The sequence below is a fragment of the Sturnira hondurensis genome, unplaced genomic scaffold (assembly GCF_014824575.4).
Source record: "Sturnira hondurensis isolate 20B ecotype Veracruz unplaced genomic scaffold, ASM1482457v3 Scaffold0008992, whole genome shotgun sequence".
NCBI lineage: Eukaryota > Metazoa > Chordata > Mammalia > Chiroptera > Phyllostomidae > Sturnira > Sturnira hondurensis.
Window position 1 is genome coordinate 5505394 of NW_028081623.1, and position 17285 is coordinate 5522678.

The window sequence follows — 17285 nt, forward strand, 5'->3', positions numbered from 1 at the left end:
GACTTGAAGCCTATCATGAGCAATACTTGGTACTGGGCTGCTTTTCAAGAGAAGATCATATTGCATTGGGTGCTTGGCTCTGGATATCTCAATGTCTTGGGGTTGGCCTTCATTCTCTTGTGACTGAGTAATCAGCAGACTGGACAACACATCCCAGCAAGGCTTGGAGGAAGAGGATGGAACTAAAACTGTTTAGGTCCTGGGGAGAAGACAAGTCCCTCAGATGAAGTCACTCTGGCCATGAGAATCATGGGTTGAACAGGGTATAGCTAGAGACCTGGGAGGCACAGAATATTAAGTCTATGACTACCCACTAGGTCAGAGTCAATAAGAATATGGAGTCCAAAAGGACATTGGGAAAACACCACTTACTGCTACCTGTGATACCCTTTGCTTGTTACCAGCTACCGGAGATGAGTGGAAAGAAGAAAATGCCTGTCTTTGGATAAGCTACTGCAAATTCTTAAGGGTCAGGTAGGAAAGTTTAAAATGCCTGGAAACATGAAGAGGTGGTCATTCATTCTAAAGGATGTTGGTAATACAGCGATTTTACAGATTTTAGCAAGAACAAATTTCTATTCTATTTCAAATATTCACCTATAGAATATACTCCGTACAAGTTTAACGAATAATTTAATTAAACAATAGAGCATTTTTAATGTCAATGTCCAAATGCCAGAAGGCGATGTCAACTTAAAGTAACAAGAGTAGAAGCTAAATAAATATTTTTGGAGTATAAATTGGTTTTTTTTGGCTGTTTCTGCAAAGAATGCTTTATATTCTCTTAATATGCCTTTTAAATAAGGCAAGAACACTTTTAGACTAAGCAGTAGTTGGTAATCAAGTATTTAGCATCAGATGAGGCCAAATTTAAATCTTATTTCTGTCTCTTATTAGCTGTGTGACCTCGGACACAAGGTGTTCTCTATAAATGAGGATAAGAGTAGGAAGGATTACTGGTAGAATTGAATGACAAGTTTATGCAAATTTATAAACCCAGGACCTGATACATAGTAAATATTAATAAGTAATATAATGATCACGAGACAAATAAGACCAACAATAAAATAAAGCATTAACGATGATTACTTCAGATTCTTCAAAGAATAACTTCGTTGAGTTTGAAAAATCACTTCGGAAGCCAAAACCAGGTCCTAACAACCTAACCAGATAGAAAGACCAGGCAGTTAAAACTACACTTCCCAGCGGGCCCCGGGCCATAGTGCCTCCTCTTCTCTCCTTTCCGGGTGTGTCACATGACTCCCAGGCTGCGCCATGGCGGAAGCCGAGGAACTGGTAAAGGCTACTGGGCTAGGGTAGGAGAGATGAGGGTGAGGTGATTTGATGCTTGGAAAGCGGCGTGTGACTTAGGAAGCGGAGGTGCGGAGCTGCTGGAGGGCCCGGTAGGCCCACGGCAGGGCAGGCGTCGGAAGGCCCTGCGAGCAGAGACGCGGGGGTGGGGTGCCTGTTCTAGGAGGGCCTTCAGCCGGGCAGTGTCCACCGACCCACCCCAAGCGTTTGTGAGGCGTCCCTTTTCCCGGCTCTGCCACTGTGGCCTGGGCTCAGTGAAATTTTGGCTTGAAGACAGCCTGCGCTACCCCCGCGGCTGACTGCCTGTGGGAAGCGTAAGAGATGACTTGAGTTTTGAGTCCAGGTGACTGAATTTAAATTGCTTTCTATTCGAAGAAGGGCAATGAGAGCGATTTGCAGGAGTCATGGGAGAAAGTAGATGATGAGTTTTGTTTCTTACCTATTGCATTTAGCTACAAAGCGAAATCACTGCGGCGTGCAATACTGGTTAAGTGCATATGTTCTGGAGCGAAAATGAGTAGGCTCCAGCGCTGGTTCTCTTTTTAAATACATGATTTGAGGTTAGTTATTTAACTTTTACGTAGAAGATAGAGATAATATAGTGTCGTCTTTGTAAGGTGGTTTAAGTTGGAATTAGTACACAAAGTTAAAGTTGGCATGAAATTAGGAGAGGAATTATGTGTTGCTGGCGCAACATCAGGTGACAATGTCCGGTCAGCAGTTGGCAAAGTGACACTGGAGTTTACAGGAGAAATAGTGATGGCAATAGTTATTTTCATACAGGCAAGAGTGGCAGCCAGAAATTAGTTGAAATGACAGCGTAACATAAAGAAGACAAAAAGAGCGGATAAGGGCTGGAAGCTGGAGAAATACCCTAATTTTCCATTTCCAGGGTTGTTTCAGCTTAGCACTGCTTTTCCTCACAAATTAACAGGACCATCGGTATCCATAATCAACCCTAAGAAGTGATTTGGTGAATAGCTGGTTAGCACCATAATAACAGAAGTTTACCTAGTTTATAATTTGTACCATTTGCAACATACTTTCATAATGAAAATATGCCCTTCGTACATTTGATCTATGCCAACAATTAAGGAATAAAGTAGAAATTTGGTTTGGGTAGTCATTGAGATAAGAGTCTCCTACTTAACCACTGGAGCCTCCTTTGTGTTCTGGGCATTTCAAAGGAAAATGTTCGTTAAGCATATGCAATTTCATGGCTCATTGTTGGGTTTGATATTAGTGAGATTGGTTTCCATACTGTATCCTTTCATATTGAAATATAATTTTTGGTGGTTTTATTTGAAAGCCAGAAAAAAAATACCTTCAAATCTTAGATATACGGTAGTAGAAATGGAGAGAGTTGCTTTTAGTTTTTGCTGTTGTTTTGTGCAGGAGCTTTTTGCAAAGCTGCCTGATGTAGAAAGTTCGTGATAAAATAACAATGCTTTGAATTTGTATATCACTTTTCAGTATAAAGAACCCTTTCCCATTTGCATTTGGTCCTCAGAAAAGAATTCTGTGTGGTAAATGTTTATTCTCATATTTATCTCAGGTCCAGCATCTGTTCCAGACTTCCCAGTGGCTTCTCATTGCACTCTGAGGGAAAGCCAGGGTCCTTATAATAGACTCGATGCCATACAGGACATTGCCCCAGTTGGTCTGTCAGCTTTCTCTGACCTCATTTTTTACTACTTTTCTTCCCTTCTGTCTTTTTGAATCAGCTGTGCTGGCTTTATTACTGTTTTTCCTACAAGGCTGGCATGTTTCTGCCTAAGCACTTTTGCTCATGCTGCATGCTTTTTTTGACCTGAGATAGGTACAGGGGCTTTCTCCCTCATTCCCTTTATGTCTTTGTTCAAGTGTTATCCTTTTTGAGTGAGACCTTCCCTGATCATTCTTTGAAACCTCTTTCCTTCATATTTTCTTCTTTGTGCTCGTCTATGTTTTCTGTATATTCTGTATGTTCTTATAATGATTTCTGTATATTTCCCCCATTTGGAACGTAAGCTCCACGATGACAAGGGTGTGTTCAGTGCTCTCTCCCTGATGCCTAGAGTAGTGCTTAATACTCAGTACATATTAAAATGATTAAATACTCAGTACATATTAAAATGTTCTAGGTAAACAGTAGAAATTCAGACAACTTAGGTAGCTTGATTAGACTCGTATCTGTAATGTATCTCCAGTCATCTCTCTTCAAAGCTCATAATTTTTCACTAGAACATCCTGTCTTTTAAAAAATACTTAAGAACCTAATCCTAAATATTTTTTTAACTTTACGAAGTAGAATTAGCCCTTATTATCTTTATACATTTCCTGCAAGTCATTATTTTACGGTTGATGTTTTAACGGCCAGGAAAGGATTGGAGCAGGCATTCACCCCTACTCCCCCAGAAGTGTGAGTGTCCTTTTCAAAAAGATTAGTCATCAGCAGAAAGGAGCAGACATTTACAAATTGTTGTTCTTTGTATTTTTTGAAAGAAAGCTAATAAATAATTGTATCTATATTATTAGTCCTTTATAGAGTAAAAATAGTTAAAATTTTCTCATTCTTTTTGTTTGTGCAGTTCACATTTTACAGTGGAAAGCCATTATAATCTCAACTATAAGATAATGGGCCTTTATTATACAGTTTTTTGAAAGCTAAAAGTGTACTGAAGTGGAGTTGAGTATGTTTGCTAATTGTTCTGTTCTAATACTATGAACCTTTTAGAAAATCTTGACATAATTTTTCCCCTCCAAATGCTTTAAGAACTAACTATAATGGACATGTTAGGGTAGAGGAAGCTTTTTTGCTGTAAATGCAAACATTCCTCCATGACAAAACTAAATCTGACCTCTTAGGGTTTCTGAGCATTGTTTTGGTGATTGCTTTAATTTTAGGGAGAACCAATAGTGAGATCTGTACTGAGCTAACAAAACTTCACACAGTAAACTCTCAAACTAAAAATCACTTTTTGGATATGAATAAACATTTTTCATGCTATTGGGATATCTTTGTTTATGCTGAGTATGGTAAAGGTATAGTAGTTCTCAAAAATGCCTACATATATGTTATATAGTTTAGGGGAAGAGCTAATACCCCTGAATACTCCCTTCTGCTTGGAAATTTTCTAAACAACAGTTTTATCTAGGACCAAAATAATTTATCGTTGATCTTGATAATCATAAGATGCCCAACAGTATTTGTTAATACCTCTCATGAATAACATTCTGCTTGAAGTCTAGTTGTTTGTGTATTTGTCTTATCTACTACAGACTGCTGAGTCCTCAAGAATAAGGATGAGAGCTTTCTCATGTCTGTAACTCTCACAGGGCTAGTGCTTTACAAGTACTAGGAGCTTGATAAAATGTTGAGATGAATTTATTAGGGGGAGAATAGCCTTCTAAATTGAAAATGTCAAATTGTAAATAGGCTAAATAGACTTTGTGGTGTTATTTTTATCTTACTCAAAACTTTTGAAAGTTACTAATTCAAATGTATTGTAGATTACTTACCCTATGTAGACCCCTTACTCTGCCAGCTTCTCAGGTATCTTTCATTTTTCCACAGCAGGGAAATGGGGTGTTAAACTATTTGATCAATCAGACCATGTGTTTCTTAATCAAATAGGACAGTTTCTCCTTTGACTTCCCCTCTATGTTTTAGAAATTATGGTAATTTTATCCTTATTATAGAGCATTTACTTATTATCAGGGGCACATTCATGAACATGTATACTTTCATGTGGTTGTGTCCCATGTGTAAAGAAAAATCAAGTCAATAAATAATTGAGTACCTCGGTTTCTTTGCCTGTAAATTGGGGGCTTTATTTTCCAGAGATCTTGTATGACATACAGCATTTTAAAGTAGCCAGGTTGAAATGATTCTCTTGTAAAGAACACAGTGACTTATCATCCAAATATGGGGTTAGCTTAGGTGTGCACGTTTCTCTTCTCTTAATTTTGACCAAGAGAGACTTTTAAAAGGAACTACTAATACAGAAAGGAAAAACAAAGCCCCAAATAAGTTGCAAGAGAAATTTTTAGATGACCTACTCTTTAGTGTCATATAACTAAAGCACAGTTACAGTTTAGCTTAGCCAGATGTGTTTATTGCCTTGTTAGTTTTTTTCCTTTCATATATGTCTGGGTTGGTTGGCTGAAGGCCGATGTCACTAGCTGATTATTAGTAGTCTTCCTAGAAGTTGCATGGCCACCTTGGAGAGGGAGTCCTTATCAAATCAGGAGCTTCTGGGTTTCATGCAGCTCCCCATTCATGCCTGCCTAGTTGCAGTTGCCTTTTTGTCTTCTAGGAACTTGATTCTCCTAATGTTTTTGTTACCAAATGCTTGTGATTCTAGGCTTTTATTAATACCCACTGAATCAAAATCTGCCAAGGTGGCATGTATTGGCAGGTGTTAGCCAGTTCCCCAAACTGAGTTTAGATGGTTCTAACGCAATGTCAGATTTGGGATTGAGTCAGTAAATCACCAAGCTGGGGCAGGTGTCAGGATGTTTTTTCACTTGCAGAGCAACGTGAGCTAAGGCTAGTGGATTGAACAGGGTTGGTCACCTGAGTCTCCTTGTTCCTTCTTGCTCCCTAGATATGTTTTTTTATCTTTCCTACTAAACCAGCCAGTTCCAAGGTACCCAAAAACTTTTTGAAATTGAGTCTCTTATACAAGGCTATTAAATAAGTATCACACAGAATACACCCCCTTTCCTGTGCCTGTGTCAGACATTGAGAGCTCTCACACCCTCTCTTCCATTAAGCTTTGCCCTTTCACACAGATTGCAGGGAAGGGAGCGAAGGTGGCAGTACAGCCTTGAATGTTCCTTGTCCATATCCAGCCCAGTCTGATTTCCTGGGCCCTGGTCTTTGTTCTGTTTCTTCATTCTGCAGTTTGCAGAATGGCCTTCCTCAAGCTCCAGCTCCCCATTCCTCTCCCAAATTCCCGTCACCCCCACCCACCAACAAACAGTGAGTATACCCTCAGAATTTTGAGGACTTCACCACCTGGGAGGTCCTGGCTTCTCTGTCTCCTGGGCTGGCAGCCTTCCTCATCTTCTGCCTATAAGGCCAGCTGTGCTGAGTCTTTTCTCAGGCCACTGTCATGGGCACCATGCCGATGTTGGAAATGGGGTTGATAGACTGAAAGCTTTTATTGGAAGTGTTATCTGAGAGCCCTAGAATCCCCTTTCTCAGACTCTTACTAGGTAGTTAACATTTTGTTTGACTTTGTCTCTGCTTGTTTGCTGCTGCCTTCCTGCAGGCCCCCTCTGTAACTGTGTTGTCGCCACAAACTAATAATTCAAGCCTGGAGATAATGCACCTGGTATTGCTCATGAGTGGAAAAAGGAATATATAGAGGAGGGAGAATGTTAGATCAGTTGCTTATTTTTTTATCGTCACCACCAGCAGATGGATGTTGAGCTTTTTCTTCCAGTAAGATAATGGGAGACAAGAGGCAAAAACATTTGGGTTTATCTACATTGTATTTTAAAAGGTAACCATTAGGACAAGGCTGTTAATATTACAAGCTGAGGGTTATAGGAAAAAACAAAGGCCACAGGAGCTCAGATTTGGACCTTGTGTTTTAGGCTTACTAGAGATTATTCTGGGAAAGAGGTGGGGCCTAGGTTGGGCTGTGAAGAAATATTAGGATTTAGAAATTGCCAATGTATTTTAAACTGTAACAAAAACCCGATTGGCAACATGAAAATATAAACCATGGAATCCAAACGCTATTGTTGAGGCGAAAGTGGAGTCCCCCAGGCTGACTACCTACCTTCCAGAGGTGCCCCTGTGGGTTTTCCCGAACTTATAGAACATGTTGGGAGTTGGAAGAATGCTAGGATGAGTGTGGAGTTGGGAGTTCCTTCTAAGCTGAGGGAAGCACTTAATGAAGGGCTCAATATAAACACTGTAAGTTCAGGGCAGGCACATGGCAATAGAAATGAGTAGAATTGTCCTGATACAGGGAAACTGGGAGTGGTATGGGTGGGTGAAATGCATTCTATCTCAGGGACACAGCTGCTCAGCTACAACTGATGTGTGGAAATGTAGATCCTAGTAGACATATTGTCTAATTTTTATGAATTCAGAAGTACAGATTTTTTTCATATGGCAGTCTTAAAGATACTACCCAGGGCTGGAGGGCCCTGGATTGTGCAGAGAGGGAAATGAGGTTAAAAGTCTCTTTGGGGCCAGGGTGGGCTTTGAGTACCTTGCTGAGGAATCTGAAATCTCCTGACTCCTGAGGATTCTTTGAGGAGGGCAGTGTTTTGGGAATATAATCTGACACAGTTGAATAGATTTCAGAGGTCACATTTCGAACTGTGGAGAGCATTAGGTTTGGATAGATGATTGAGTTTAAGTGATTGGTCTGTAAAAGCAATTGTTGACTGTAGCTTTCAGCTTGTCGCCCAGAATTTGTTGGGCTGTGTGTTTCTGTCACTGTGTACATTCTAGTTCATCACTTTTGCTTCAACCAGAACAGCACTTTTTTTGGTGGTAAAATATACATACCATAATGTTTACCACTTTAACCATTTTAAGTGAACGGTTCATTGGCATTAAGTACATTCACATTGTTGTGCAATCATCACCTGCTTCAGCCTCAGCAACTTTTCATCATCACAGACTGAAACTGTGTACCCATTAAATAGTACCCTTCAGGGCTCCCTTCCCTAGCTTTGCCAACCTCTATTTTACTTTCTTCTTATGTTAGAGTAATCCTACAATATTTGTCATTTTGTATCTGGCTTATTTTGCATAGAGAACAACACAGTTTTATAACCTGTATTTTCATGATTTGAAGTTAGATTCTTTCAAAGATAGAGTGTGACATTACAAAATGTTTGAAAACCACTGACTTCCTAAATTATAATAATTCTCAAATTTCAGCCTTATTTCTTAGATCCTTCACTGAGGACTTTGATGTCACATGTTGTTTGCCTGGCTCTATAGCTTATTAAACACAGGGGCTTGATGAATGAATGAAGCTAAGAAATAACAGACCAGGCTAATTCTCAGTCACTCATGCATTGATTTGGTAGGGTGGTGGACACAAGTCTAAGTTTTTGAGGCCACAGCTATGTTTGGGAGGTTTGTGCTGCTGCTGAGGATCAGTCTGAGCGAGACCTGGAGTAAATGATCTTGACTGATACTAGCAGTCAGAGGAAGTGCCTCTGAAAGCCTGGGTTTCCCTGAAGACTCTGGTTTCCGAGATCTGACTGCTTTCTCTGGGGAGCAAGAGTGTAACCTAGGGGGTGGGGGTGGAGGGCAGGGCTGGGAATACAAGAAAGAAAACTGTACTTGTACAAGAGTTAAATAATAATAATAAAAAAGTGTAACCTGGTTTAGAATTTTCGGATTGAAATTGCTGGGTGGGGACTTAAGTTTTTGTTTTAACCAAGAATGTAAATGGGACATTTGCACTTTGCACATGTATGTATTTGAGTGGATTTCAAATATGAGAAAAAAATTTCCTCTGTTTAATGTCATTTTTTCTGCCAAGAGTAGTTGAGTGTCCTTTCAGAGTTCTAGAGTTAGGAAATAGGAACCTATGTGTGGTTCATTGGCACAGTTATCAAAGCCTAGTTTTGCTAATGCTAATAATTTAATATTCAGGGACTTTTAGAAGTTCAGCCTCTAGGCCTCAGTGTTCTTATATCAGGGATAATTAGGAAATTTCAAGATGCTGCCTGTAATGCATTTAGCATTATGGGAATATATATACTAGATGCTCAGTAAAGATGTCGGAATAGTGACTTAATATTAAGTGGAGTGTGTTCTAAAGAGAAAGATAAGGACAAAGTATACTAAAACCTAGAACTGGGGATGGTTAGCACAGAGGATAAACGATTTAGAAGGGTAGGCATGCTCTGTGTTATTAATTTACTGGAGAGCTGCCACATAGTAGTAGAATAATTGCACTTTTTATGTGTCTTATTGGTGTTAAAAAGTTACTGTGGAGAGATTGTAACTCCAAGTTAATTAAGAACTTCCTAATACTTAGAATAACATGAAAGTAAATAGACTGTGTTGGAATGTAGAAGAGAATCTCTTCTTCATCATGGTCAATGATATAACTACAATAAAATTCTTAATTACAGGTAATATTCATCCCCATTTTAAAGATAGTCTTTGAGAGCAGGGACTGTATTGTCCACAAGGCTAATACCCCGGCAACCTGTCACCTGCCAGTTTCTTACTGATTTTCCATGGATGAAATTAAAATGTTTTCAAACACCAAATTTATGTTTGTCTTGTTGTCCAGTTTGCATTGAGCACTATATATATATATATATATATACATCAGACTTTCTTTAAAATGGTCATTCTTTTGGTTGAAAAAATATTTCTTATGTCTAAATGTCCTTGACTCCTTTTTTCTCTTCTTTATCTCATGGATTATTGTAAAATGCTTACATTCAGTGTCAGCATATTAGTGGTAACTTTTTATTGCTATTGATATCTATGAGTACGTTAAGTAAATCTTCATTTTGCTGACCTGTTTGAGGATACATGGCATCAGCAGATTCTCTCTTTCAGTGGACAGGTGAGAGATTAGCGGGATCAAGTCAATTTTTCCCTTTTTGCTTTGTTTTCTACAGAGCAGCAAGATTCATTGTCTAGCAAGAGGGAAACTGTTAAATGTTAGAATTTGTCTTCCAGTTAATGGTTTAAAGAGTGGATGTAAATTATACAGCTTGTTTGCACAGTGTCTGATAGGTACCACTACAGGGAAATTCTTTTCTAAATGCTGTTTAAGCAAGACAATTGTTTTTATGTAACTAGATTACTAGCATAATAATTAATAGCACAGGAGCTTTTCAGTATAAAAATTGGCATATAGATAATTTGAGATTGCAGTTCCCTCCTCCCTTCTGAGGTTGGTAAGGCTGTTTTGCCAAAACAATTTGTGTTTTTAACAAGGGAAAAGCCTTCCATATACTCACAGGACAATTTCTGGGGTCATTTGTCAGCCTGGTGACCACTCAAGGGAGGCCAGCAGGAGGAGTGGATTTGTGTGGCCCCAGAGTGACCATCTCAGACCTACAAGGTGTGGAGAAGTAAGAGACCTGTGAAAATTGGACCATATGGAGTCCTTTAAACTGTATTTGCAGATTATCTTAAAAAAAGGGGAAGGTAGATATTCATGGTGGGGACATAAGGACTCTTTTCCCTTGAAAATATTTTTTATTCTTCTCTCATTTTTCTGACCATTTTTCCCCTCTATGCTTTGTAGGAAACCGGGTCTCTTGAAGAATCTACTGATGAGTCTGAGGTAAGGTGGTGATTCAGGAGCCTGGGGAAAGTCTTGCTAAATACAGCCTTCCCAAGGCTGGGGTGATAAAGTAGGGCCATCAGTGATCGAGCCTTTGGGGAAGAACATGCCAATTGTCTTAAAAAATATTCAATGGATTATCTTCCAAAACAGACAGGAAAAGGAACAAAAAGGTTTCTCCTTGTATTGAACAGTCTTTTAACCTGAAGCATGGGGAACTTGATATGGTTTTATAGACTAATCTTGACATTTTAAAAAATAACCATTGTAGGTTCTACAATATTTATTCTTCATTCTTTTCATAAATATGGGGTACTCATTGCTGAAATGTCTGAGTCATTGAATTGATGGTTTATTTCATAAAATCAAAAGGGAAATAGTTACCTTAAAAGCTATTGGGAGCTAAGTTATATTAAAGATTGTACTTTAAGGAAAACAAGTGATGTGTCAGGAAGGGCTTTTTAAAAAATTCCCTTTCTAGATTATGCAGAAGAAAAAAGTTTAAGCAAAATACAGATTAATTAGTGTGTCAGTTACATAGATGAATTAGTAATATATACTTTCTTTTAATATTTTTAGCTCAGAGAAATATTAATATATTTATGATAACTAGCTAGAGATCTATACTGATGTAATTGTAGCTATTATAGTCTATTAAATTTGTGTTGATAATGCATATAGTGTTTTTTGTTTTTTTAAATATACTTTATTGATTATGCTATTACAGTTGTCCCATTTTTTTCTCCCTTTTATTACCCTCTGCCCTGCACCTCCCCCTCCAACCAACATTCTCCAGCTTAGCTCATGTCCATGGGTTGTACATATAAGTTCTTTGGCTTCTCCATTTCCTATGTTATTCTTAACCTCCCCCTCTCTATTTTGTACCTAACATTTATGCATATTATTCCCTGTACCTTTTCCTCCTCTCTCGCTCTTTCATGCCGCTGTTGATAACCCTCCATCTGATCTCTCCATTTCTGTGATTCTGTTCTTGTTCCAATTGTTTGCTTAGTTTGTTTTTGTTTTTGTTTTTTTAGGTTCAGTTGTTGATAGTTGTCATTTTACTGTTTATATTTTTGATCATTTTCTTTTTCTTAGATAAGTCCCTTTAACATTTCATATAATAAGAGCTTGATGATGATGAATTCCTTTAACTTGACCTTATCTGGGAAGCACTATATCTGCTCTTCCATTCTAAATGGTAGTTTTGTTGTATAGAGTAATCTTGGATGTAGGTCCTTGCCTTTCATGACTTTGAATATTTCCCTCCCGTCCCTTCTTGCCTATAAGGTTTCTTTTGAGAAATCAGCTTAGAGTCTTACGGGAACTCCTTTGTAGATAACTGTCTCCTTTTCTCTTGCTGCTTTTAGGATTCTCCCTTTATCTTTAATCTTGGGTAATATAATTATGATGTACCTTGGTGTGTGCTTCCTTGGGTCTAGCTTGTTTGGGGCTCTCTGAGCTTCCTGGACTTCCTGGAAGTCTATTTCCTTTGCCAGACTAGGAAAATTCTCCTTCAGTATTTTTTCAAATAAGTTTTCAGTTTTTTGCTTTTCCTTTTTTCTTCTGGCAGCCCTATGATTCAGACATTGGAATGTTTAAAGTCCTAGAGGTTCCTAAGCTTCTCCTCATTTTTTGAATTTTTGTTTCTTCATTCTGTTCTGGTCAAATGTTTATTTCTTCCTTCTAGTCCAAACCATTGATTTGAGTCCCATTTTCCTTCTCTTCATTGTTGGTTCCCTGTGCATTTTCCTTTTTTCACTTTTTATAGTCTTCACTTTTTCCTTTATTTTGCAACTATACTCAACCATTTCTGTGTGCATCCTGATTACCAGTGTTTTGAACTCTGCATCTGAGAGGTTGGCAGTCTTTTCATTGCTTAGTTCTGTTTTTGGAGCGTTTATCTGTTCTTTCATTTCAAAGAACATATTCTTTTGTCTCAACTTGCCTGTTTGTAGTAAGGGGTGGAGCCTTAGGTATTTGCCAGGGCAGGGCAACCCAGGTTGCTGCATTGTGGCACTGTATGTGGGGGGAGGGATCTGAGATGGAACAATGCTGCTTAGTTGACTCTGCCAACTTTTAATTACTTCCTTGCTACCCACAAACAGTTGGGCCCTTCTGATGCCGATTTCTGGGTGGGTGGGTGGGTTTGTGTATGTTCTATGACCCTGTTGGTCTTTCCAATGAACTCTCCTGTGAGGCTGGGAGTTTCACCCATTGCTGGAACCCCCACACATTTTTACAGCTAGAGGTTTTGAGGCTTTAGTTTCCCTGCACTGGAACCCTGGATTGTGGGCTCTGTCTCCCTCCCCTGTTATTCTTCCTGGTTTATCCTCATGCAAATGTGGGACTGCCAGCCACGTCCGCCAGTTGCCACCTACCCCGGTCCTCCAGCTGCTGCCTTGCTGCTTGTCCTCTGTGCCCTGGCTGCCCCTCTCTGTCCCTCCTATAGATCTGGTTGAATGTTCTCTAACTCCTTTGTTGCTGGACTTCCACGTAATTCGATTTTCTGGCAGTTCTGGTTGTCTTTTGGTTTTAAATTTGTTGTTGTCTTTCTTCTGGTTGTGTGAGGAGGCCCTGTATATCTCCCTCCATCTTCACTGGAGGTCCTTCAGTGAGTTATGTCTTTTGGTTATTTTATTTTCTAGTTATAAATGTTTCATTTTTAATGATATCTTTTTCTTTGTTGAGATATCCTATTACTTCATTTATTTTAAAGGCATTTATAATTGCTTATCAAAGCACTTTTATGATGGCTGCTTGAAAATCCTGGCCAGATAAATCTAACTTCTGATTCATTTTTATACATTTTAAAAGAAAACAGTATTTAAATAATGACAGATCATCAACTGGTTTAATTTTCAGGTCCACTTATTATGTGCTAAATGCTTTTGCATGAATTATCTCATTTAATATGTATTACAGTCTTATCAGGTACTGTATGAGGCAGGAAAGGCTGTCCATGCTGCAATGCATTAACAAACAGTTCCAAAATTGTAGTGGCTTAACAGAGAATAGATTTATTTCTGAGTAGATTCAGTGGTGCAGGGAGAGGAAATTGTGTCATCAACAGTACAGAAATGTCATCATTTTCTGTAGGGTGTTTTCCTGTTTATGTATGGACCAGTGTACTATGGAATACTTCGGTTGTACAGCTGGAAACTGAAGCAGCTCTGTTTCATAGAGAAGTGTATCTTTTAAAACTCTGCTATTTTGAATAGGTTCTTGGTATATTGTTTATGTAGAAATATATTTAACCTTTTAAGAGAGTTTAGTGTGTTGTACAGAGAAGTTTGCAGTAGAAGCATAAAATTGTTAGCCTAACACTTCAAAATTGAACTTGTACAGCACAGAGAAGAATAACAAGGGAAAACCAATCATGCTGAAGAGGGGTGACAAGGAAATAGAAGAGTATACCTAATGGAAATTGATAGGTAATACGGTCTTTGTACCAGGCTTGGGTTCTGGTGACCTTTTATTATTTGTGAAAGCAACTGAATAGTTAAACTAAGGCTTATTCTGCTTGTAGTGTGTTCCTTTGTAGCAAAGATTGCATATTGCATATAAATTACAATACCCCTTCTCTGGACCATGGCATGTAATAACAGAAACTTAATTAGTGTTACCTCTGTCTTTGTAAATTGTGTTACTAATAAACATACTCCCTGAATAGATGTCCATTAATATCTGGCTTAGTTCTTGCAAATATCACAAATAGGAGGCCTTTAATATGATATATGTATTAAATTCTATAAACCAAATGGATTGACAAATAGCTATTTAAAATAAACCTGCATGCAATTTATGTGAGAAATTAATATTAAAATGCTACTTCCAGATGCATCAGTCACAAGGAGTGTTCTTTATCAGTTTTGTTAAAGTGAAAATCAATCATTATGAGAAATCAGTAGATAGCTTTTTTAATCAGAAAATACATCACACAAAAATTATTTATTTTACCTGGTGAGTAGAACATTGTGAATCATTAGTGAAACATAAATGGATTCTTTACATATATTAGTTTTAATAAACAAAGTTAGAACAACTGGTAACTAAAATGGTAATGTGCCTTGTTAGGAAATTAATTACTGAGAAAAATGGACCACAGAATTATGTATTCTTCCAAATACATTTGAATTAAAAATTTGCTGTCTCATTTAATGAGCTATTAATATTAACAAGTTTTGCTGATTATTGGACTATTCAGGCATGGATAAACATTCCCTTTGAAGCATATATTATAAAAATTATTTGTTTGGAAACTTAGTAGAAACTTTCTGGATGCAGTACAGATTTGTGAACCTGTATTTCTGCCATTTGTTAGAGATTGGAAAGATAAACATGACTCTGGTATGATATATCTTTGAACAGAATTTAATTTCACTACCTAGGAGAAAAATTATTTAAGCAGTCCAAAATATACTGATTGATTATTATTACATTTATTCAGCAAATATTTATTGAGTACTTTCATCTCTGGGTGCTAACATACACCAGTATTTGATGAAGGAGGGAGACAATAGGCAAAAACATACATAGTTATATCAGGTGGTGATAAATGTTGTAGATAATAAAAAAAAATAACATTGGTTTAGAGGCCTGTGGAGTGGGCTGAGGAGGTACTGTTTGTCCTGGTCAGGTAATGCCTCTCTAAAAAGAAGACATTTAAGTAAATATCTGGGGGAAAGGTCTTGTAGGTAAAAGCAAGAGCAAATGCAGTATTGGCAGGTGGGGTCATGCTAGACATCTTTACAGATATGACTGGGGCTGGAGCTCTGTGGTAGGGGATGATGTAATGAGTGTCTAAGAACATAGAGCCTGTAAGTCAATGACAGGTTTCAGTTTTTACTGTGAGTAAGGTGGGAATCCACTGGAGAGTCATTGTTTTAATGAGATCACTGTGGGTGCTATTTGAAAAAAAAAGGGGTGGGATAGGTGGCAAATAGGAAGCAGCACAATCATTTAGGAGGCTTTGGCTGAACTCTAGGTAGAGGTGATAAAGGATTTAGGATATTTTGAAGTGAAGTCAATATATTTCCTGTCTAGGATGTGGGCATGTAAGTGAAAGAGAAAGGAATCAAGGCTGACCTACTAGAAAGGTAGAGTGGTTAACTGAGATAGGTGAAGACTGGCTATAACTGGTTTTGATGGTCAGGGTGAGGTGTTGGTGTGGGGGGTACATCAGGAGTTTCAGTGCAGGTATTTTCAGTTGGAGATGTCAGTTAGACATCCCGGGGGAAATGTTAGGTAGGTAGTTGGATGAAGAATACTAGTGCAGGTCTGAGCTGGAGAGAGTTTGCGTCAGTATTTAGATGGTGTTTAAAACCATGAAACTGGATTGAGATCATTTAGGGCATGAGGTCAGATGAATGAGGTCTGATGCCCGATCATCAAGGGAACTGCAGCATCTGGTTCATGACAGGAAATCAGCGCAGGAGACTGAAAACAAGTAGTCGGTGAGGTAGGAAGAGAACAGAATGAGAGTGGTGTCCAAGAAGGTGAGGGTGGAATGCATCTCAGAAGAAGAGCATGGTCAACTGTGCAAAATGCTCCTGAGAGGAGGAATCAGATGAGCTTCAGGGATTCATCCTTGGATTTGCAAAGGTGAGGCCATTGGTGATCTTCACAAGAGTGGTTGTGGTGACTCATGATGTTTTAGGGTGCTGGTAGGACCTGGCTGGAGTGGGTGCAAGAGAGATTGGGTTGGCAAAATGTTTTTGATACTCTAGGAAATTCTTTACTATTTTCAAATATTTCAAATATTTGAAATATTTCAAATATTTGAAATATTTTCAAATGGTGATATCTAGAACGCTCATAAGGGACACATTTGTTGAATAACTGTTAAAGGAGGTAATATGTATTTAGCATTATGCCTGTTTTAGAAGGTACTCATTAAGCATGTGGTTGATGCTGTTTTGTTTTTGTCCAGTTCTATGCCAGGTACTTTCCTGAGGGCAGGGACCCTGTCACTATAGTCTCACTAGCAGAGCTGCTCATGAGTGAATAAATGGATTGATTTCAGTAATTCTCACAACAACTATATGAAACTAGCATTATGTTTTTATTTTGGGAATGGTGAAACTGGGGTTTTGAGAGTTGCTTCATCAAAAATAGATATCAAGGACCACTCCTGGCCTCCTGACTCAAGCAGAGAAGTCTTTTATTCCTTGAAAGTATTTTGATTTAATTTAGGGACAAACAAGTTAGAACTGGCTTTTAGCTTTGGGTTTGGCTTCGGGCATCCAGTTCCATAGCCCACAATTATTTTTATTCTCTCTGATTCTTATACTGTTCTTAGTAGTGGCAGGAAATTGGTTGGCAGAATAATGACCTCCCCAAGATGCCTATGTCTCAATTCCTAGGATCTGTGAATATGTTATTTTGTGGCAAGGGAAATTAAGGTTGCAGATGGAATCCAGGCTGGGCCAGTTTAGTCACAAGGTTTTAATTGAGAGAGGAGGGAGGTAGAGTTCAGAGTGTTATGATTAAGGACTCAACTCACCCTTGCTGGCTTTGAAGGTAGAGAGGGAAGAGGAGACCCATAGATCAGGAATGCAGCTGGCTTATAAAAGCTGGAAAAGTCAAGTAAACAGATTCTCCCCAAGAGCCTCCAGAGGAATGCAGATTGCTAGTATCTTGATTTTAGCCCAGTGAGATCTGTATTGGACTGTAATACAGCAAATTGGTGTTGTT

The 17285-nt window shown here is 38.5% G+C and overlaps 1 protein-coding gene across 2 annotated transcripts in view; it reads left to right on the top strand.

Moving 5' to 3' along the window:
* Positions 1-1228: 1228 nt before the first annotated feature.
* VPS41 (VPS41 subunit of HOPS complex) overlaps positions 1229-17285 on the top strand; it is a 212469-nt gene continuing 196412 nt past the window's right edge. For both annotated transcript variants that reach the window (XM_037056531.1, XM_037056532.1), the window contains exons 1-2: positions 1229-1296; positions 10551-10589. In XM_037056531.1, the coding sequence (XP_036912426.1) occupies positions 1276-1296; positions 10551-10589 (60 nt within the window). In that variant the 5' untranslated portion in view covers positions 1229-1275. The remainder of the gene's footprint in view (positions 1297-10550; positions 10590-17285) is intronic.